This window comes from Bidens hawaiensis, unplaced genomic scaffold (assembly GCF_021521415.1).
Source record: "Bidens hawaiensis isolate Kalapana, Puna unplaced genomic scaffold, B.hawaiensis_p1.1 tig00017157_1, whole genome shotgun sequence".
Lineage (NCBI taxonomy): Eukaryota > Viridiplantae > Streptophyta > Magnoliopsida > Asterales > Asteraceae > Bidens > Bidens hawaiensis.
In genome coordinates this window covers 220,494-245,517 of record NW_027492594.1, presented here as the reverse complement: position 1 = coordinate 245,517, position 25,024 = coordinate 220,494, and the positions used below count along the sequence as shown (strand labels likewise).

The 25,024-nt window shown below is 33.9% G+C and overlaps 1 protein-coding gene across 1 annotated transcript; it reads right to left on the bottom strand.

Annotated features, from left to right (window-relative positions):
- Positions 1 to 7,752: 7,752 nt before the first annotated feature.
- On the bottom strand, positions 7,753 to 9,309 carry LOC143553173 (gibberellin 20 oxidase 1-D-like). Its single transcript, XM_077043213.1, has 3 exons — positions 8,738 to 9,309; positions 8,337 to 8,658; positions 7,753 to 8,153 (listed from the first exon to the last, which is right to left on the bottom strand). Exons 1-3 carry the CDS (start codon positions 9,283 to 9,285, stop codon positions 7,890 to 7,892), a joined length of 1,134 nt encoding a protein of 377 aa, XP_076899328.1. The 5' UTR covers positions 9,286 to 9,309; the 3' UTR covers positions 7,753 to 7,889.
- Positions 9,310 to 25,024: the final 15,715 nt, after the last annotated feature.

Below are 25,024 nucleotides of genomic sequence, written 5' to 3'. Positions count from 1 at the left end.
ACTATGATTACCGGTTTCTTGACAAGTTGACCAATACCAACACCCCCATTCTCATGTAAAAACTGATCTAAATCCTAAACATCCCAAATTCAACACCCCCATTCTCATGTAAAAAACTGATCTAAATCCTAAACATCCCAAATTCAATATCAAATGCGCAATTTACGTTGATGAACAATTATATCCACACGTTAGGGTTCGTAGAGATTGCAAATACAACAAAGTACACACCATACCATCAAACATAAAAGAATAGCACTTTTTGCATGTGTGAAAATACTAGTGGTCAACGAAAGAAGCTGTCAGTTTGACCAAAGGGCGGATCATGGAACTAGAAAGCGTGCACTTTGAATCTCAAAATCCAGACTAAATAACATAAATATAAGCAGATGCCAGCACAAAACAAGACCTGTTATTATAAACTTAAGTTGACCTCTAAATGCCTAATTTAACCATTTATAAGCAGATATTGAATGAGCTTAAGTTGACTGTAATATTTACACATGCAGCCAGAGTAATTATCCCTGGTAATAACAATAATAATCATGAATCCTAATTACACAACACACTAATCAGCAATTAGCGTAAAATTAATTAAGCAAATTAAGATTAGGGTTTTGTTAGCCAACCTTATCACGGCGGCCTAGATCTATAACTGATCCACCGGACGAATCATCCTGAAAGAAAAAGGATAATTAATAATTAAATTAATTCAATTCAATTCGGATGATCATGTTCAATTACTAATAAATAAAAGTGAGTGCAGTACCTGTGCATAAACCCTAGACGCAGCAGCGAAGAAGAATAATAATAGAATCACAACACCATCACTTACTCGCCGATTCATCATTACGCCAACGAAACGAGAGATGTAATAATAATAAGAACTGGTGCTACTGCTGCTGCATTTCTAGCTAATGAATGTGATTGTGATGAAGATCATAATCATAAATCATAAATAATAATAATAATAATAATAATATATCAAGGGGCTAGCTAAGCCAGTACGGCTGATTCACTTGCTAGGCACCCTGTAACGGAATGTTGACCCGTTATTATGTTTTCTTTGGACGACTAATTTGGATCGGGCAACTGAGCTACTTGATTATCTTTATTCTTCGAGTATTAAAGTTTGGGATGTTGGGGTTCTAGACTGGCACGTTTTCAAAGAAAAACTCGTATATCAATCTCGACTGGAGACTCCAATTATATGTAAAATATATAGGACTTGAATCCATGACCTTCTCAATTTAACGAAGTCTTTAAATGCACCACCTTAACGCTGTGTTCCAGAGTTCAACTTAATGATAGAAAGGAAAGGAAAGGGGGAGAAAGAAAGAGAGGGTGGTGTTCCTGAGATTTTTTTAGGGAAGGAAATGAAAGGAAAGCATACAGTAGTATGTTCCAGAGTTTCATTAAAGGGGAGAAAAGAAAAGAAATAGAGTGAAATATAGAGAGAAAGAAGAGTAACTTGTTTCTTTCCAAAATGGAAGGAATATGATGGAAAAGAAAGAAAAAGAAAATGAAAGGAAAGGAAAGGAAAGGAATGGAAATGGTTTCTTTTCCTTTTTGTTCTTTCGTTAGGTAAGCTCGGGAACACAGTGTAAGTTCTTAACCATTTAGGAGGATTATTGACTGCTATGTGACATTTAAGTTCTGAATTTCTTTTTCTTTTTGTTACTTACATATCATTACATATCAACGCTCTGCGTGCGGCGCGTGCATATAATGTATAAATGTGTGCGCCATCGGGTGAACAAAAGTGAAACTGCACTAATTTTGACGTTATTTTACTAATTTCGTGAAAATAACTTTAAAAATTACGGAAAGTTAATCGGACATCATGTGTGGCGTTGATGACCGAAAGACAAAGGTACATGCATCAATTAGCTGGGGTTCCAATGGTTGAGTGTTATGTGTCTTATGTCCAATGCTTGATACAAAATTACTATCGAGTCGGATGTCTCACTGGAAGCAACATCTCTACTCATACGGGCTAGAAGTAAGGCTATCTACATATCACTCTCCTCAAACCCTATCATAACGTTGTTATTGATGTGATTTATTGAGTACGATGATTATGATGATATCATTACAATGTAAATTTTATATGTATTACACGAGTAAATAATTAAAATAAAATATTTTAAAAATAAGTTATTAATTGTAATTAATTAAAAAGATGCAATATTTAAATATCACGACATAAGTATCATTAATGTATTATTAAATTATTAATTGATTTAGTATTCAAATAATTAGAATGATAAGTGTCAAAACATGTTTTGTTATTACAAAGTATAGATATATAAAGATAGAGATAGATTTAGATATAGTGAAATATATAAAATTAAATGAATTGCAACGATATGATTGAATTTAATAAAATTTCTAAATTAAAAGTTAAAAAAAATAAAAATAAAGTAAATTATAACCTAATTACCACTAAAGATAACAAAACGAGTTATAGCTATCCAGAATCATCCAAATGACACATTTAACCCGTTTTCATAAAATCATGATTACAAAAATGTTTTACGAAAAAAGCATAATTAAAAATATAAAGATACAATATTCATGATATACAATATTTATAAGGGAAATTTATTCCTTGAAAAGGCCCGTTAGACTATATTTCACATGACAATTAATTATTGCAACTTTTTTTCTTTTAAACATGATATTCTATAAAACACTGAATATGTTGTTTCGTCATTCTTATTTCTATCTATGTTTTGGTGTCAATTTTATTCAAAACAGGGTTGTGGGAAATACCGTAATAATGTAAATTTTATCAAAATACAAATTGTTTTTCACTGTTTGACGGCTCGACACCGCCACCGTAACACCCGTGTCTTGTCTTAATAGCTAGTTATCTTATAATACTTTTTATACCATACAATTTTCTTTCTAAAATCTTAATTATATAATTGAATATTTTCTTAGATAACATTTTAATCAAGTTCGAACATAAGATGAACTATACTAGGTTAACTTGCTCACTGGACAATTTACGTTCAATTGGTTTACAAGATTATCTTGATAGATAGAGAAATAGTGCACAATTGCACATCATGACATGCATGCATATTTGAAATTGGCGTGGACATATTAAAGCAGTAACTTTTGTCATAGCCCCCGACCCCTATACCCCGGGAGGGGAGCCTTGAACATTATTTGGTGGTATCGGTGTTTATTAAATTATTTTGCAGCGGAATATTTCATCAGAACCGTAGTTAGGAAAAATGATCAGAGTTATAAAAACACCATATTTATTATTATGATAAACCGGGAATTTAATCCCTTTTGATACAAACATAAGTTTTATACGGTTAAACCTTAATTTACAAAACACGTTTCTTTATTCTGGTGACAAACCACTTATTTAAGCTGGAAGCCCGCGGGCATCATTCCTTTGTCTCTAACAAGTCACATGAAACATGTTTAAAATATTTGACCTACAAGAAATACTGGTGAGTACATTCATTTGTAAATGACACATTTTACAGTTACAACATTAAGATGTTTTTACACCTGCCTACTTACAAATTACCGAAAGGTACTTGTCACTCGATCGTATCTATGACTGTGGTCATATTACTTATTGGCTAACACTTTTCCAATAAGTAACGTGTAATAGCCCAGTAGGCAAGCCTTGTATACAAAACCCCACAATACCAGTAGTAACCATCCCGTAAGTCTACAGGAACTTAATCACTGTAATGTATTTAAAATACTTTTAAAAATATATTTGAAAACATTTAGAACATCTGTCATGAGTTTTATAGGTTTTGAAATCATCATGACAGTGTCGGAAAAATAGTTGTCTCACGCAAATGTGAGTGGTACAAAAACTCGAATGTCTCACCTTGCAAGTTACACTTAAATAACACCTCCTGGTATTAAGCACCTAGGATAAACACAATGTAGTATCTCTAGATTAGTATAAAACCAATAATCATAACAATAGTCACGAGAGTAGAAACTTTACACGATGGCACAATGTCATACCTTAAAAGGCAGAGCTTTCGAATTCGTGTATATTTCTTTCGATCGGATATCGTTACGATACTCGGGTATTATACCGTTATCTTAATATATATAAGTATATGTGAGTGTGTGAATTCAGAGAGAAAGAAAATTTTTGTGCAAGATTGAATGTCCCGTTCACCATCTATCTATAGCGGTACGCGATGACCATAAATAGAAAGCCGTCGCGTATTTCTTTAAATTCTTCCCAGGGCATAGTATAGACTATGTGACTTCCTTTTGACTGGAGGATCGTGTTCCACCATTCCATTGCTTCATTGATAAAGAGGTTAGAAGCATATAATATTTTATCTTCTTCGGCACATTTACTGATTCTTATTATAGCTTCTGTCTTTTCTAACCAGCGTAGTGCTGAAATAGGTTCTTCATTTCCAGAGAATTCAGTTGGTTTACAGGCCAAGAAATCTTGTTAAGTACAACCATGAACTTTTGACTTTTTGGGTAATGGGTTGTTATTTCCTCCATTCATGCTATGACTAGCCTCATCGTTAGACTTACGTTTATTACTCTCGGTCTTATGCCTAATTACGGAAACAGGTTGCCTAATAGCATCAGCAATTAAAGGAATTGCTTCAGTAATTTTCAGAGCTATCATATTTTCAATAGCATTCATATTCAAACGATTTTCTTGATTATGAATTTCATGATTATGCTCGTTCCCGGGATTGTGCTCATTTACGTGACTATGCTCATTTTCGTGATTGTGTTCAATTCGCGATTGTGCTCATTCGACATCTGAATTACATACAAAAATAAATTATTAATATCGTAATCAAATAATAAAGTAGCAAGATATTAATAACACATAAGCATAAAATACACATAGGCACAGAATATGTCAAAATCGTCGATCTTTGCGACATTTACTCTTTTTATATATATGCATCACTATATTTTACATTTACACACTTTATATATATATATATATATATGCGTCACTACACTCTTTTTTTTACGCAAAAGAAATTACGATAATGAACATATAAATATATATATATAGCTTTATATATAAGGTTCTCGGTCATAGTATTTCCAGAGTAGGGTCTCCCCAATATTCCTCAGTCTATTGGCGGTATCCACCAATTCATCCCCATAGTGACGAAGCTCTGTCGTCATTTCCGACGTCATGGTGGGGTAGTTTGCGGTTTCAACCTGGAATGGTGCATAAGGATTTGACATCATTGTTTGATATTGCCAATCGTTTGTCCACCATTCTTCCATTTGAGCTTGACTGATGATGTCATCAGGGAGCATGGTATTATTTGGATCCTGGGATGATATATTAGGGTTGCTGGAGCTTCCTGCACCTATATCGTTGAATGCTGGTTGGAAGATTTCACATTCATCTAGGCATCTGCCTAGTCTCTCTTGCATTGGTATTGTTGACATAGGTGGTGGTAAAGTTGGTGGTGGTTCAATTGGTTGTGGTTGAGTTGGTTGTTCAGGTTGTGGTTGAGTTGGTTGTTCGAGTTGTGGTTGAGTTGGTTGTTTGACTGTGGTTTTTCCTTTCTTATTTCTTCTCAGTCCTCGTTGCCAGTCTTTGAGCCTTCTTCTTCTTTTGGGCTTTGGTTTTTCTACAGGTTGGGCTTGAAAGATCATGGGTTCAGGTTGTTGTTGACTACATTCTCCTTCTTCTATATCCGTGGAGTTAACGGATATGTGTTCAAAAGCATCAACTAACTCACTCATGCTGTTAATCAAAAAACAATAAAACAACAAACTCCAAACGAGAATAGTACTTATTTTCACGTGTGGTTAAAATCTTATTTATTTATTTTTTATTTTATGGTTAACACATAAGTTAATGCATGTATTTCCTAACATAAATTTTTAAGATTAGGTATTATTAAAATACCCATATTGCTTAAACCAGTGGCTCTGATACCACTTCAGCTGTCACAGCTCCCGACCCCTATACCCCGGGAGGGGAGCCGTGAACATTGATTGGTGGTATCGGTGTTTATTAAATTATTTTGCAGCGGAATATTTCATCAGAACCTTATTTAGGAAAAATGATCACAGTTATAAAAACACCATGTTTATTATTATGATAAACCGGGAATTTAATCCCTTTTGATACAAACATAAGTTTTATAGGGTTAAACCCTAATTTACAAAACACGTTTCTTTATTCTGGTGACAAGCCACTTATTTAAGCTGGAAGCCCGCATACATCATTCCTTTGTCTCTAACAAGTCACATGAAACATGTTTAAAATATTTGATCAACAAGAAATACTGGTGAGTACATTCATTTGTAAATGACATATTTTACAGTTACAACATTAAGATGTTTTTACACCTGCCTGCTTACAAATTATCGAAAGTTACCTGTCACTCGACCGTATCTATGACTGTGGTCATATTACTTATTGGATAACACTTGTCCAATAAGTAAGGTGTAATAGCCCAGTAGGCAAGCCTTGTATACAAAACCCCACAATACCATTAGTAACCATCCCGTAAGTCTACAGGGACTTAATCACTCTAATGTATTTAAAATACTTTTAAAAATATATTTGAAAACATTTAGACCATCTGTCATGAGTTTTATAGGTTTTGAAATCATCATGACAGTGTCGGAAAAATAGTTGTCTCACGCAAATGTGAGTGGTACAAAAACTCGAATGTCTCACCTTGCAAGTTTACACTTAAATAACACTTCCTGGTATTAAACACCTAGGATAAACACAATGTAGTATCTCTAGATTAGTATAAAACCAATAATCATAACAATAGTCACGGAAGTAGAAACTTTACACGATGGCACAATGTCATACCTTAACAGGCAGAGCTTTCGGATTCGTGTATATTTCTTTCGATTGGATATCGTTACGATACTCGGGTATTATACCGTTATCTTAATATATATAAGTATATGTGAGTGTGTGAATTCAGAGAGAAAGAAAATTTTTGTGCAAGATTGAATGTCCCGTTCACCATCTATCTATAGCGGTACGCGATGGCCATAAATTGAAAGCCGTCGCGTATCACAAAGAATCTTGTAGCTATGTCGAGTCAGCCCTAGGCCTGCTACGTGGCACGCCACGTGTCCTCTGCGTAACCTCCACGTCGCGGTACGCGATGGAGTTAGTTGGATAGCTTATCGCGTATCGCTATACCACCAAATTTCTAGATAATATTACACGTCATCGCGGTACGCGATGAGGCTAACCCAAACCTGTCGCATATCGTGATGGGAGACAAAAATACTAAGGCGGCCCTTAAGCAGCTCGCGGCGATGCGAGCGTGCGAAGTGCGCCACATTGCGCCCGAGCCCGTGCGCGTTCGGGTACTTCAGGTGTGATTTGTCTTATAAGAACATTAACATATAAATTTTTTTTCTTATAAAGAACTCACTAGTTTTATAATCTAGCGATGTGGGACAAGGACTTACACTCCTATTTATACCATGGTTGAAGGCTCTCCTTTTTCTTCCTCCACCAATGTGAGATGGAATTTTCTCCTTTGTTTTCCTTACTTTTTCCGTTAATATATTTTGTGGTTTGTTATAACTTTATAGTATTATAAGATATAAGTTGTTTAGTGAAATTATTAAATTATCACTTCTTAAATGTTCTGATTTTATAAAGGTTACACTTCAGGTCATTTCAGTTTTGGATGTTACACAAGCAAATTAAAAGGTAGGAAACTACTTTGTGCATATATATAACTAAAAAGTTACAAACTTGACATGCTCATATGACTGAAAAGAAATTACAGATTTGACCATGAAGGTTAAAACCTTGCACACTGTTTTACTCTTCACTTATTGACCCTAAAGAAACTAAAAGAAAATATTTAATTTAAATTGCATGCTAAAGAAAAAGACATTAAGTTTCACTTAGTTTTCTGTTGAACCCAGTTTGAGAAAGCTTGTAGGGTATTCATGTCAGATCTGTAATGGTTCTGAGTGAACTCAAGAAGAGTAGGCCATGTAAAATCTGGATAAATCCTTGGGTTGTTTTGGTCCACCAACTCTTCTGGTGGACTCACCACCTTATCTGCCTTTGGATTAAGAAAGAAAGCAAGTGACTTCCTAGGACATGTGTTGTTCACCACAGCTCTATGTAAGCAACTTTTGTATCTTCCATTTGTTAGTGCCTACAAAAAACAATATTGATACATAATTAAGAAGCGAATTCCACACACCGACTGGATATGGGTTGATTCTTCTGAAAACGGAGCCTCCGAACACAATTAAAGGTGTTATGAGGCTCCGTTTTCGTTTTCCTAAGTAGCTACTGGATCCAATTTGTTGGATCCAATAATATAGAGAATGTTTACCATGAATGTGTCTCCTATGTTGACAACAAAGGTATTTGGAATGGGCGCAACAAGACGCCACTCGTCGTCAACAAACACTTCTAGTCCCTTGATGTTGTCTTGGTGTAGGATTGTTAAAGATGTCGGATCACAATGAGGCCCTGTCCCTAAGGTAAGCTCTGGCTTTTGACATGGTGGATAGTAGTTTAGTCTCATTATCGAGTCATTGTCTTCGTAATAGTCCTTGAAGTAAGCTCGGCTCACACCAAGGCTCATCCCTGGTAACTCCATGATCCTAAGCGAAAGCTGATTCATTGCATTGCAATAATCTTGATAAACCTCCCTGCATGTGATAATCAAATCATTTAGAAACATGTCATTGTATATACATATGGTCAGAAAGTTAGTATTTAGAAACATACCCGATTCGTTCAAACTCTTCACCCATTGTGTTCTTGATATAATCCTTTACTATGTGGGATGAGTTCTCATCAGATAAGAATTTCAATGAGAGTGTCTCTTTCCAAGGAAGTTTAGAGGAGAACCGCCCGGTAAAACTGCTTGCATATCCGTAGCTCTCGCCAACTTTTCTTTGAGCTCTTTGCTTTTCTGAAAGCGAATGCTTAAAAAACAAGTCAAGACACTCGTGAGCTTTAGATATTAATGTTTCATCAACTCCATGATTGGCCACTAGGAAAAAGCCATGCTTCTCGCAAGCCTCGTTAATGAGGCTGGAGACTTCCTTGACGGGACTTGAACGTCCAGAAAGGAAGTCTCCTAAGTCTAATATAGGAACCTCAAGTTCCTTAGACTTTTCGAAGTTGGGTTTCTCATGATCAGGCCATATAAAGTGTTGTGGAATGTTTGTTTCATGTTGTATGACCAACCCATCAAAAACGGGTGGGCTTTGTTGGTCTTCTTTGAGGGAAAACAAGGTTGGTGGGTCGTTGTTGATGCAACTTGTTGCCATTGCAATAGTTATGTTTCTTTTGGGTAAACAAAGGGATGGAGAGAGCAGGGTACACTCTTAAGAAAAGCCAATGTGTTTATATAGGCATGCAATAGAATAAGACATAAGAACAAACAAAGTAAACTCAAAATATTTCACCATGGATAAGTGCCAATGAATTAAATGGTTAACTTTTTATTTTATTATGGATAAGTGTCAATGGATAAATTGAATGAAAAGCATGTGAAAAGAAAAATCATTGTTTAAAAAAAAATATTTTTACTTTTATAAAAATTAGCTTATGATTTGTATATTAGACCATGTGTGCTCGCGTAGTAGTCATGTTGTGAAGGGGAACTAGCCCAAAAGGAAGGGACACCACCACACTACTTAGTTCATCATCATCATCATCGTACTCAGTATATCCCACCAATAGCAAAGCTATAGTAGGGTCTGAGGAGGGTAAGATGTAGACAGCCTTACCTCTACCCCATAAGGATAGAGAGGCTGCTTCCGGTGAGACCCCCGGCTCGATAGTAGTTTTGCATCAAGCCTTGGACATAAGGCACATAGCACTCAATCATCGGGACACCGGCTGATCGGTGCATGTACCCTTGTCTTTCGGCTATCAACGCCACTACATGATGCCTGATTAACCGTCCGTCACTTTTAACGTTATTTTCACGAGATTAGTAAAATAACGTCAAAATTAGTGCAATTTCACTTTTGCCCACCCGAGGGTTCACACATATATACATCATAACCACACTACTTAGTTGTGAGGTTAATTTTTTTGTTAGTTGTATATACAACGGGGGTGCCGTGATGGGAAAGGGTTGGGCCAATCATAATTTTTTGTCTTTTAATTTATGTTTTTATTTATAATAAAAAATTAAAAATAATAATAATTGTGTAATGATTGCAATAGACATTTTACTATTACCTCATCTTTCTGTAGAATTAATCATTACTGACTAAGATAATATGTAGAATTAATCATTACTGACTAAGATAATATGTATTAGAAAACACATTGTTATATTTAATTACCGCTACGTGTAGTCTTACATGCACTAGTCCGTGAGTTGACAAAGTCTCTGAAACACATGCAAATTCATTTGTCTTTTGCAATATTCACATGAAACCAAATTCATATGGAATTTGGCTTTTCTTTTGGACTTTAATCATTTATAAATTCATAGTAATCATGAATATTTAATTAAATTCATTGATTTTTTTATAACTAACTCAACTTTTATTAGGTGTTTTAGTTATACATAATCTATATTTATATATAATTATATTATATTATAAAGTATGTAACAGTATGTTAAGAATTTTATAATTTTAAGAGTTCTAGAAGTTTTGATGTATATAATATAATACATGATGTATTCACTTTTATAATAATAGTTTTTTAGAAGGATAATATTGTCTTTTGAAACATTTAATTATTAATATATTAATATATATTATTTAATGCATATTTAATTTACATTAAAAAAAAAGTTTTTTTAAAGGGTAATATTGTTTATGAACAACTAATAATTAATACACATTAACTAGCGGGGCTTGCCCCAATGGCCAGGAACATGATGGATGACCTGGATTCGAATCCTGATTCCGATCGGATTTTACCAGAGCATTAGTCATGCCTTCGGGCGGGGTGAGCTATCTGGGTTTTACCGGGATCGCCAAGCCAAACTCGGATGCCAGCATGGATCCCGATCATGTCAACATAGTTGGCCTAAGTGGGGTGGTGGGGCGCGACGTGTTCGCGCAGTGAGATAACTTAACTGTGAAAGTCACCGATCGAAAAAAAATTAATATACATTATTTAATACGTATTAATTAAGTATATTAATTGCATATATTTTTTTTGAACGATTAAAGTTTTACACTTTATAGGGTATGAACCCATTACTTCATTTAACAATAGTTGTTACTGTATAAATATAATCAGTGTTTAAGGCAAGTTTGATTAGATTTAACTCTTACAAACTCGACACGAAGCATGGGCCACCAACTTGTTCATTTATAAAAGTTTACATTTTTCAAAATTAGTTGATATAAATTAAACATATCTTAACCTTGATACTATTTAGGGGCTGTTCGGAATCTACCATCTAAGCTAAACCTGATTAATTCAGGGGCTTTATGTCTTAACTATCTGTGACAACCAATAAATTTTTTTTTGTAATTTTTTTTAAACATTGGCAACTCTGCCCGAATGTTAGCGACAATAATCTATAGACGGGATGTCTACTTGCTTTATTTTGATCATACATATAGACAGGATGTCTACTTGGTTCATTTTGATCATACATATAGATGGAAAGTCTACTTAATTTCATTTTGATCATACACATAGACGGAGAGTCTACTTATTTACTTACCGGCACCTATCAATTTTCGGGACGAAAATTCTTTCAACAAGGAGATAATGTGACACCTTGCACTTTCACGTTAACATCGTTAACCCAAACTCCGTTATCTTACACGCCATGCGTAACATTTACAAGAGTCAATAATGAGTCACGCACATGAGTCCGTCGGTACACGTTGGTGATTAATTTCGAATAATATATATTTAAATAATTCAGATATAAATGTTATGTGTTGAATGATTTTATGTGTTACACGATTTAGTACAATATTCCCTTTTAACATGCTATTAGTTATTATATAAAAATAATACTTCAATCATATGTTTATAATATTATCTATGTGAAATTACATGCAAAAATGATTATGTGTTTAATTTGTAGCTTGTTGTGTGAAATTTCGATCATTTGCGTGTCACTTATACGTTTTCAGCTTTTATAAAGTAGTATTTATAAAATAACAACGAGGCTTTATTTTTATAAACTCGGGTTAGTGTTTTGGTCGTAATGATTCAATTATAATTCAGTTTGGTGTTAAAAGGTACTTCTAAAGCCAAAACTCATTCTAAAAGAGTCATTCTTGTAAATATGATTAAATATAATATTAACAAAACCCTAATCCCCATCCCAAAACCATCGACATATCTCTGGTCCCTCTCTTTCACGATGTCAAACAACCAACAAACCCTAACCACCTTCAATTCAATCTTAATATTGCAATTAGAGGTGTCATTGAGTGATTCACATGATTCCTAATGTTAATTGGTAAGTTTTATGTATACATTATATGTTTTGATGAGTTAATATAAAACCCTAGATGTTCAATCTCTGTAATGTTTATAATTATGATGACAATTGATGAATTAGTTACATAGAGATGTCATAAACATGTTAGGATTTGAGTTTTGATGACAACGGTTTGCTGACAGATTCGTTCTTGTTTATTGATTGGTCTGTATCTTGATGTTAAACGATGATTATTGATCGACTCATGATTCTAAGATATAGTATTACAAGTCTAGTTTCCATAAAGGTAAATTTTATAATTTTTGGACGAGTTTTTAATAGTTTTTATTATTTTACAAAACCATGTGTAATCTGATCTGTCTAACACCATAACTCGCTAATGACAAAGCCAAATGTGTTGGTTCCACTTCTGAAACTTAGTATTATGAATGTATAAGACAACCCAATTGGCCTTGCACAATTTGAATAAATAAACATGAAAATACTTTTTGTTGCGCAATCTGCTAAACTATGGGTACCTATCTGTATGATCGAATTATTGTGAGTTATGTATACATGAGAAAATATAATAAAAATTGTTTGAGAAACCTAATTCATATATGCTACTGTGGTAAATTTTGTATCATTTATCCTTAAGTTTTACTTAGTGAATATAATTATTTTGTACATGCCATAATCTGTCTCGTTAACTGAATGATCATAAGTTGAGTTGTATGATGAATTTTTGGTTGTTTGGCCGTGATATGTTGTGTGGATACATGTTTAGAATTTTTGGTATAGTTGACATTACTTATTATCGCCAACGAGTTGTAATGTCAAGTTTGTGTTTGTGTGTGTCCATACTTGGGTTTTAGAGTCATGTGTTTAAATTAAGCACATTCTCATAACATAAACACTTGTACTATGTAACGATTAGTGAGTCAAGTGCATCCTTTTGGTTTTGAAAAAAGTCTATTACACACGACACCAGGTGAGTTCATGCTTTTTCCTATTTGTTTTCGTGAGAGAAAACACAAAAATATTTTCGTATACTTGTTTTCTAGAAAGAAAACACCAAACATTTGCCTATATTTGTTTTCTGGATTGAAAGCACGAGCATACTTACATACTGGTTTTCTGGAGGAAAACGCAACAACTTATTTTGGATTGACGTAATTTCTTATATATCACAACTGTATACTAGATGCCCTTATATCACTTAAAGTCCTTACGTTACCTTGAACCGATAGGATGGGATCATGGGGTTATATGGAGTAGTACTATTGGGTTTGACAAACCCCACCTGGGCTAGTCACGCTAGCACGACTGTGATGTCATAAAACTGGTGTTATATTTACTTAACTTTTATATGCTAGTGTTGGTGATAGACCTGATAAGAAGGCATACATACAGTCAGTTTCGGTTCAGACGTCTAGTAGCTTGTTAATGGGTTAGCTAAGTGCTAAATCTACTTACACATACATTACTTATGCTACGTAAACTAAATAAATTATAAATATTACTTTTTACTACAACTTATGAACTCACCAACCTCGTGTTGACCCTTGAGTATTTATGTAACACTACCTAAACTACCCTATTAGTATTTAGCCTTTTATGTCATACTCTTAAAGTCTAGGGACTAAAACTAAAGTAATATTTATAATTTATTTAGTTTACGTAGGGTAGTCCCTTTTATGCGATAAATCGTATAAGCAAGTTATCAATCGTATAAGTTATCAATCGTATAAGCGAGGGACTATCGTCAAGACCAAAGTTATAAACACGTTATCAATCGTATAAGCGAGTCTAGATCAAGATCCTACCGTCAAGACCAATCTTTTCTTATTTATCATTCCGAGTACTCATATTAAGGTAGGAGTTAAGTTTAAGCTATTCAAGTTATAGCTTAGACATTAAATGAGGCTATGACCTTTAACCTTGAAAGCATTTTATAAACATTCAACGAGTTTTCATAAGTGTTACTTCTTGACAACGTAATGTTAACAAATGATATATTTTGACTGACATGTAGTAAATTGTAAGGGGATATCACTAGTAGTGAGTTTCTTGTCTAAAGAAAAGTAATTTGTACAAATCCCAATCAACCACGGGACTCGTTTACTTACCTGGAGAAACTCACCAACGTGTTAGAACCTATTAAGTCAAAGCATGCTATATCAAACGTCACATAAAACAAAATGTTTTCATTCATAAACAAAGTTGTAAACTATTTCAAGGTTAAGCTTAAGAGTAATAGCTTAATCAAAAAACACCATTTAAATATTTATACAAACCTATTTATGTATAGGTAAATATCATTCTCAACCAAGAAAGGTTTCAAACGCACCGACGGTACAGGTGAATACGTTAACCTTTACAATCAGTCAAAACATATTTATACTCTATAAGATGAACAGGTTGTTTGTCTTAAAGAGTCGGTCAAAGTTTACATGAGATTACGTGATCTCTAAAACGTTATAATACAAAATAGAAAATAAAAAGCAACTCAAACCGATTACACATCTGTCTGGATCCAAACATCACTGTTCAGCCTAAACAGACAAAGGCTACGTGTTCGCGGGCTAACAGTCATAACTAGTTCTCCATTAGGAGCTACGTGGCTCGGGGAACACTTTTGTGTGTGTAGGGTAGTGGTACAAATCCCGGAAATAGAAATACTTCTGCTGAACTTGTACAGAAAACTATGTTTGTATTGTAACTGTGATTTAATTATTTTGGAGTCATACGCGTTCACCAGCACATAGCTGACGTATTTTTTCAACCCAATGCAAGTAATTAAGTACTTATAAGAAGTAGCAAGGATTGGAGTCATCGTGGAGTTAGAAGCACGTTACAAGATGGCTCAACTTTTTTATATTAAAATCCTTGTAATATAAACTCATATTTTGTAAACGAATACTTGGGTATTTAATTCCCAAGTGAATTTTTAATGTAAATTAATATTCTAAACAACTTTAAGTCTTCCGCTAAAATTAACCCATAAACTATGATATATTTACAAAACAGGTACCAACTATCGGTCACGCTTCTAGGCCCTAAGTCGGGGTGTGATAATTTATACTTGCATAAGTTGCTAGATGTGCTAAGGAGCGGGTTGCATTGCATATGTCAGGATTCACAGTTGTTGCTTGAAAATTTATCTCACATTGTTTACATTTGATGGGTTGTGCATGTTTAAGCACGTGGTTTATTCTTTTAAACCATTTACCTTACGCTTCCGCAATTAAAACTGTATGGTTTGGTTTTTGTTTTCTTATGTTTGAAGGAGACCTAAATAATATTTTTAATTATATTGAGTTGAATTTTTGGTATAACAAATGAGCTAGATCCTGCTATGACGCACGCCTCGCGGTTAAACTCCGTTAGTCGAAATTTAAGGTTGTGACACTATCACTCGCATGCTATTGACTAAAAGGCTAAGTGTAGGGTGATGTTGTTGTATAATAATTGCTTAACATGCGATAGGTACACGAGATGCTCAAAGGAAAAAACAAAAACGCTCAAAGGCAAAAATTCTAAAACGCTCAGCCAAAGCTAAAACGCTCAGCAAACTTTCAAAAAACGGTTTTCGTGAAAAAAAGTAAAAAATTGATCGATTAACGATCCAAAACTATTTTTTCGGTGAACCAATGATTAATTGGATATGTATTGACGATTATGAGATGTTGGGATGTGATTTCATGGATCGATTTCGTGAATATAGGGCATTCGTGTACATATTGTACGTTAAGGTATTATTGTATTATATCTTTTCTCTATAACTATAATTATATATTTAAAGCCACTGAGTTTGTGATGAAGTGGTAAGGAAGAGATTTTGTGTTTCATGTGATTCGGGTTCGAATCCTAACCATACCATTTAGGTAGCGTTTGGTATGCATGAATGAGAGATGAAATGAAATGGACCATTATGAGGGAATGAAAAAAAAAGCTTTTTGGTTGGTCAGTGGAATGGAATCACCATTTACCATGTCCATTTCATTCCCCTTTAAACTCCCAAATTCATTTCATTCACCACCCTTATTTTTTTCATTCCATCTCTCTTTCATGATCAACACCACCCGTAGGGGTGTTCATCGGGTTTCGGGTTTTTCGGGTTTCAAAGTTTAAATCTTGACTCAAAACCCAACCCAAATCTCTGATGGAATTTTCGGGTTTAGGTTATTCGGGTTCGGGTTTTTTCCGGTTGGGTTAATCGGGTTTCGAGTATCCTAGAAAAAGAAACACACAAAACCAAAAACATTTTAAAAACTACAATGCTAAAATTACAACAACATATTCTTCTTTGCTTATAACACAAATTATTAAATAATAAACTAACCTAACTTGATAAAACAATTCAAAAGAAGAGTAAAACTAACTCGAACCATAATCGTATTCAATCAGACGTGATTTGGTTGTTCAATTACGATTGCTATTAATAATAAATGGAAAACATAAATTAATAATAAGCAATCAATCCATAATATTTAGAATGACAACAATCGATTAGAAGCAGAGTTTGATAACTTTAGTGGCTAAAACTTAGCCTATTATACATAAAAATATATTTAATTTCAAAACTAAAAGTTTATTCGGGTTTTTATGGTTGACCCAAATATTATAAATCAAACCCAAGAACCGACCCAAGTTGTCACACCCCAACCTACGACGGAAATGCCGGGGCGCGAACTGATTGCTCACAACTTTTCAAAGGTTACAATCATGCAACATTATTTAAATGACAATATCTATTAATTAAATTAAGTTTTCAAACAAATCAAATACAAACAAATACAAATCCATACACATACAACAATACAACTTATATCACAAAAGATCTTGATTAATTATTTTCTAACTTAAATTCTTCACGGAGTCCTCACCAATCTGCATTAAATTTCTACGATATCCTGCATATGCGTATAAAATAGAATTTTATTAACAACACATGTTGAGTGAGCAACACACCAGTTTAAATGTAAATATAGTATATATATAAAAATAAGTAATTGCAACAAGTCATATGAGAATAACAAATTAACCAAATGAGCAAGTATAACTGAGATGTCGAGAAGCACAAAGGCTATAACGACTGGCGTATGATCATATTATTCTGCGATTATGTTGGACCTCTCCGAATGCGGAAGCATAAAAAGCGAGTAAGCACATAAACAAGTAAGGTATAAGTTGTTAACACATAAGACAATAGTTGCAGTTTTGAGTATAAGTATATATGAGAAATATAATTTACGCATATGTCCCCAAAACGTGGAAAACAAGTAAAATAGGGGAATGTGGTACTCACCTTAAAGATGAACGAGGATGATTAAGATAATGTGAATGAGGAAAAGAATCACACGCGAACGTTAAAGCCTATGAGAAAACGAGAGTAACGAATACGCTTAAGTAAAGATTTAAGATTGATTACAACAACTCGATAATCATTAATAAGTAAATATTATAATATTATATAAGGATTTATAAAATAAAATGATTAGTTAAATTAATAAAACACATATTGGAAAATATTACTTTTATTCTTATAAATATAAATATATATGGATACTTTACTTGATTTTTATATATAAATATTAGATTTTAAGTTAATATATATTTATATATATATACACACACACATATATGCTTATATACGTATATACACGAACGAAAACGTGGGTTAAACGAGTATTATAAAGTCGGTTTTCGTAAAATTGGTTTTAAGTAGATATTATTATTAATAATATAATTACTTAATGATTTAAAAGAATTAAATAAAAAAATATCAAAAAACCCGGGGGTGCAGGGGGTCGAACCTGCGACCTGCCCCCCGTAAGTCTTGTGTCTAACCTGCTGGGCTAACCAACATCTTGCATTCAAAACTCGTTTCATTTAATTATAAACAATAACATAAGCAACTCAGATTTGAACAAACCCTATAAATCAAATTGATCCAATTGTGTATACTTAATCAAAAAAACTTAGGGCTTTTGATCTACATAGTATCGCGATCAAAACCATAGTAGTAATTACCTCGTACGATGATCAGAAGTAGGGTAATCGAGGGTAACAGTGGTCGGCGCTAATGGGGTTACGAAAAACAGTTAAAGACCAATTTAATCAAATTAAATAAGGGGTTAAGGACGGCTAGAGGGTTGTGATGATTACTGCAAGGTTAATTGAGTCATTATACACAATAACTTGATTAACAAGCTCGCATTAAGGCCGGCTCAAGCGAAATAGGTAAAACGAATCAACGAGATTGAGTTAACACAATTAACTTGTGGGTTAGGCCTAATATACATCTATTTATACATCTCGAATCCCTTGTAAAGTTATATATATTTAAGGTTTTGAGTTCGGTTTAGTTCGTGTTTTGTTCTTCTTTTATTAATTTAGGTTATGAGTCAAGTTTATTTGATATTTATCATGTTTTAAATCTTTTGGTGTCTTGCATGTTAAACTCTAATTCTTTCTATCATTTCATGTGAAGTTTAAGTTCGTTTTTGCTCATCAATGGTTACATGATTACTTCACTTAGTGTTTTGATTTATTTTCATATAGATTTATGGCTTGCGAGTCAAGGAAAAGAAGTTCTAGAAAGTTCTCATCGTTGCTTGGAGTTCAAGAAAGTAATTAATCAAGATCTAGCATGATTAAGCTATGAAATAAAATGCAAAAATTCGTAGCCCTCCCTGGTACACGCCGCGCCGCGCGGCCAGGGAGGTCAAGCCTGGTCGCGCGGCGCCTAGAGCTTCTGATCATCAATTTTCGCAAATCAAGCCCATCATGCACTATATAAACATATTATTATAAACCTATACGAGATTATCACTTGTTGCAGCCGATTTTCCAAGAGAGAGGGCAAAGATTGGAGGTGTTTGAAGCTAGGAATCAAAGAGGATCAAGAAGTCTTTCAAGGAGGTGTTCAAGGATCAATTACCAAGGGTTTTATTGCTCTAACTTTCATTCCTTCGTCATTGTTTTTATCATGTCTTTTTTCTTTGTTTCTAATATTTGTTTGGGATTATTTTTAAGGATGATTCTAGATTAGACTTCATGTCTACCTAGGTTTGATGAACATGTTTTGATTTGATTCTTGCTTTGGATAATGATTTGATTATGGTTTTGTTGATTAATAGTTAAAGACTTGGTTCTAATTTCATGATGCGTATGAATATTGATTCTTGATTTATTTTTAATTATAGCTTCACATGGATTTCTTTATATTTTGATTTTGTTCTTTAGATTTAGGGTTTATGTTTAATCATTACTTGGTGTTTTAATTATTGTGATTGAATAGGCGTATTAGATCATAGAAGCTTGTTGATAATTGATTAAGGTTATAATGTTCTGCTGATTCCAATAGCTGTGAGGTGAGGAGTCGTTCATGTGTCTTGGTCAATCGCATTCTAGGTTAGATTAGTGACATTATTCTTGCTTGGTTATTGTGTTGATCCTTGTTCATGATGTCGTGTTTAGTTTATCAAGTTATCTAGGGTTTAGTGTTGCGTGAGATTGCTTGCCAGTGATACTATTAATTAACCCTAATTGATGACTGTGAGAAAATCAATCCAACTGATTGCTTAATAATCTAATATTCATTCTTTAGGATTTTACTTGATGCGATCGAGGGTCCTCTAGGGTTTGTTAGATGAATATATTTAGAAATCAGTTTCCATATCATGTTGGTTGTCCATTGCTTTATGATTGTTGATGCATGGGATTCTTACTTAGGTAGATTCCTCCTCTTATTGGTTTCGATCTTGTGTTTGATTGCTTGTTTCTAGTTTACTTGTTTATTTATTTTCTTAGTTTAATACTAGTTTAATAAAAACCCCTGTTAATTTTATTTAATAAATAGCTGTATTTTGCAATTGAGTTTAATTAGGTTAATTTACATAATTTATAGAGTCCTGTGGGTTCGATATTCCGGACTTACTTAACTTTAGTACAATTGATCGGTTCACTTGCCGGTGTTTTGTGTAGTTGAGTCTCAGGTCTAGTTTTTATTACTTGTGTAATTTAGTTAATATTTAATTGACTGTTTTTAGCACATCAAGTTTTTGGCGCCGTTGCTGGGGACTCTTGGCGATTGCGTTATTAGTTTTAATTGGACTTATTTGCTATATACGTGCTATTTGTTTTATTTTAGTTTGAGTTGTAGGAGTCTAATTAAATTTTAGTTTATTTTGGTTTTAGTTTTTATTTTTAGTCTACTCACTTGGTTTGTTACGTTTTTTAGGTTTATGCCACATTTTCCTTCGCAAGGACCACCGCTGGAGAATCTAGAATTTTCCCCGTCTAAGACCGAGGCTAGCTCGTCAGCAAAGAAACAACCATCAGAAGCTGATTCGACACCAAAGTCATCATCAAACAGTTCACCACCAGAAAGTCCGAGAAGTCAACCAGACGACCAAATGGCTGACGATAGAACAGTTGCTGCTCAAGCCATCGATGGCTTAACCGGAAACCGGTCATGCATCGTCATCCACGAAACAGACAATCCCAACTCGTGGTAGATTCCGTCATATGTCATGAACAGTATCGTTCAAACTAATCGTCTCACACCATGGGATCTCGTGGAGAAATTTACAATGGGCTGAACTATGAAATCCACGTTCGTTTCGACACGGCCGCGAGAGGAAACCTAATGGCAAAGAAGAATGTCACTGAATGTAACGAGATGTTTGAAAGCTTTGCTCAATCTGATTTTGCCAATGGGCCACATCGCGGGAATTCCACTCCCGTCACTAGTACATCCTCATCCGCTCGAGGTGTACACCAGGTTAATCTGGATACTAGTGTGACTGCTGCTTTGGAATCACTAACTAGAAAGGTTAAGGAGCTGAAGGCAAAGGTTGATAAGTGTGAGGTTTGTAGGGGTGGACATGGCACTTTGGAGTGCCCGTTGATGAATCAAGAGGTTGATTTTATTGCTGGTCAAAACAGGGTTCCAAATGCTTTTAATAGTGGCAACAATTTGAGTTGGAACACCTACAAAAACCCGAATCAGAATAATTCTAATTGGCGTCTGTCGGGCGCACCACCCGGATTTCAAACTTCTTATAATCAAGGACAAGGTCAGTACTTTAATAATAATACCAATGGTACTAATGTTCAAAATAATGTGCAGGATTCGAATGGTGGAATTGGACGTTTAGAAGAGATGATGAAGCAAATCTTGGAGAGAGACCAAGCTACACAGAAGAAGTTCGCCGAGCATGACTTACTCTTCAAGAATCAACAATCTGTCATTCTTGATATTCAAAGGTCCATTGGTGATATTTCTCTTCGTTTAGAAGAGAGGCCTCCAGGTCAATTTTCGGGTATTCCTCAGACTAATCCGGCTGCTCAATTGAAAGCCATCTCCACTCGTAGTGGTAGGGTTTTTGGTCCGGGAAAAGTTACTAGAGAAGCTGAGAGAGATGGGGACGATGAGTTGGTAGATGAGGAGATAGAGATGGAGGTTCCTGGAAAAACACGAGGTAACACACCAATTATTGAGCCGCAAGTAGAGAAAAGCCTGAAAAAGAAGCCGGTTGAAGTCCGGCCACCAATACACATCATTGACCTTGCCTATGTCTTGTATCCTGCTCGTCGAAAGCATCAAAAGTATACGAAAGATTACGGGCATTTTCTCAATATATTTAGCCAATTGAATATCAACCTCCCGTTCGTCGAAGTCCTCCAGCATATGCCAAAATTTGCCAAGTTTTTGAAAGATCTTCTTAAAAGAAAGGATAAGTTGGAGGACCTTTCGACTGTTCCGCTAAATGGCCACCACCACCAACCCGCCACCACCTTTACCAACCAGCGTCGCCCACCGCCACCACCACCAACCATCGCTCTTGGCATTACCACCACCGCTCGTCGCCCACAATGAGACCCCCACCCCCACCACCACAACCACATGCACCATCAACCATCGCTCCCCGCCCACTACCACCACCCACCGCCATACACTCAGTTTTATTTTCCCGGCTTTTTCTAGCTTAACAAACAACACAAAATAATAATTCATTCCATTCCCACATAGTAACCAAATATCTTGGTAATGATCAATTCTATTACCTCGTCCATTCCATTCGCTCGCACACTCCATTCCATCGCCAATTTCACTGGTTGGATCCTTGAACTAAACAAGTTTTAACTCACCATAATGTCGTGCATTCGAGCGAGTGTTACGACGTTGGCCTTAGGTGAAGATTTTTCTAGGATCGAAAGACGAGTGTATTTTGATATAATGAATTTAACCGGTAACCCACTTAGATGATCCACATATAGTTAAATAAAATAATTATACATTTAAAAGTGTGTACATAAAAAATGATTCTCTGGTTTAATTTCTTCCTCGTCTCACTTCCATAGTTCCACCACATTGCCACCTATGTTTCGGATGACGTGAAAACATGGTGTCTTTGGGACTTCAATCACCAATAAAGTTATATTTTTAAGAATAATTATTATTTGTCATGAAGGAATGTATGTGGTTATTAGGATTATTATTTATTATTATCTTAAATATATGTAAATAAAACTTCTAAAAGTGTTATTTCTTACTTTCTCTTAAGGTATCAAATTGTTTTATTTGTAATTAGAGATCTCTCATATGTTTGACCCGAAATCCTGGGCATATGTCTCACCAAACTCAGATATCACTTAAACGAGTTATAACATTTCATTAAATTAATAATTAATTTCACCAAAAATTTGATATGCAAATCATATAAATTAAGGTTTGGATATACTAAAAATTAATATTATATTTTTTTAACAATATTATTTATAATTAATAATCAATTTTATAGTAAAAAATAAGCTACTCATTGGTCATATTAAATCCATATAAATTGTAAACGGGTTATAACATCTCAGTTATTTGTGAAACATTTTATTATCAAATCTTAAATATATTATTAACTTTCTTACAATAAATAAAACTAAAATTAAAAAAAAGATTTAAATATTGAAAACGAAAAATGTAAAAAAACCTCTAATACGAGAGGATAAAAGCTACTTCATTGTTAAATGGAAAATTTTCTTTATATGAAAAATCAATTTCTATGTCTAAAACTCTAATGTGAAAGTAATTTAAGTAATTTTCAATCACGAACTTGACTTGTAACTAATTTTGTAATCACAAGCTTGGATTGGGCTTTGATTATTTATTATTTATCTCTCTCACACACACACACACATATATATACATTTATTTTTATCCTCATTATTACGGGGTAGTTTACATTAATCGTTTATAATATTTATATATTTTTTGGATTTTAATTTTATTTATTGTAAGTAAGTTAATAATACACTTAGGATTTGATTATGAAAGTGTTTCACAAATATATGAGATGTTATAACCATGTTTAAAAGCTATTTGGGTTTGGTGAGACCCATGATCGATCTGCTTATTTTTTATTATAAAATTATTTCTTAATTAAAAATAATATCTTCTTTTAAAAAAAATAGGATACTAAGTTTTAATATATCTCTATTTTATATGATTTCATACCAAATATTTGGTGAAATTAGTTTTTAATTTAATGAGATGTATAACCAGTTTAAGGGCTATCTGAGTTTGGTAAGACTTATACCCGTGAATTCGGGTCAAATGCATGAGAAACCTTCATTTATAAATAAAACAATCTAATAGCTTGAAAGAATATAACGAGGTTTCATTTATTTATATTTAAAATTAAAATTAAGATTTAAGTTCATCTTGTTTAACCTGTTGTATAACTTTATAACAATGTTATAAAAACCTGTATTTTAGTTGTACCAGATTGGGCTAAAAAATGGTACAACCGGTTGAACCGGATTATACCGGGAGGTTCAACCGGTTGAATAGTTTACCTTATAATTTCCTATAAATATAATTTCAATCCAAAAATAACCCTAAGCTAAAGGATTCCTATAACAAAAAATAATCCAAAAATTAATCCAAATTAAAAAAATAATACAAAGCAGGTAGTTTTAAAAAAATAGCTCTAAAGTTTACATGTTTGAATATTAATTGTTGGGTTAAAAGTAATTTTGAAAAAATATGGGCCGAAAATATTAAAATTTCTTAGGCTTAAACCGGTTTGCCGGTAAAAACCGGTATTTTAGACAAAAACCGCATCTACGGTGTTCTAGCAAACCGGTCAAAAATACCGGACTCAAAATGCTGACCTACTGTGCGAAATGCGGTTTAACCGGTTCACCCGATCGGTTTGAACCGATTTTTAAAACACTGCTTTATAATACTAAAATCAATGGCTCCATGGGTACATCCACTAAAAATCATGTTAGGGTGGCAATGACAATTTTAGTTCCTTGAAATCCCTCTTAGAGCATTCTCAGCCTATTCTCTATAATTGTGTGAGATGGTTTTGTTAATTATATGGTATGGTTATTAGTGGTTGTGAGTAGATGAGAGAGAAAATGTTATATGAGAAAGTTAAATTGGGGTTTCACTGTTCATACCGTATAATATTTTAATATTTTTAAAAGTGGTTGTGAGTGAAAGAGAGAGAAAAGATAATGATAAATGTATAAAAAATATTATTTAATTAAACAGGAGAGAGAAAATACAGTGATTTTTAGTGTAATTATATGATATATATGGATATATGGCAGTGAATGGGTTGGGAATGCTCTTA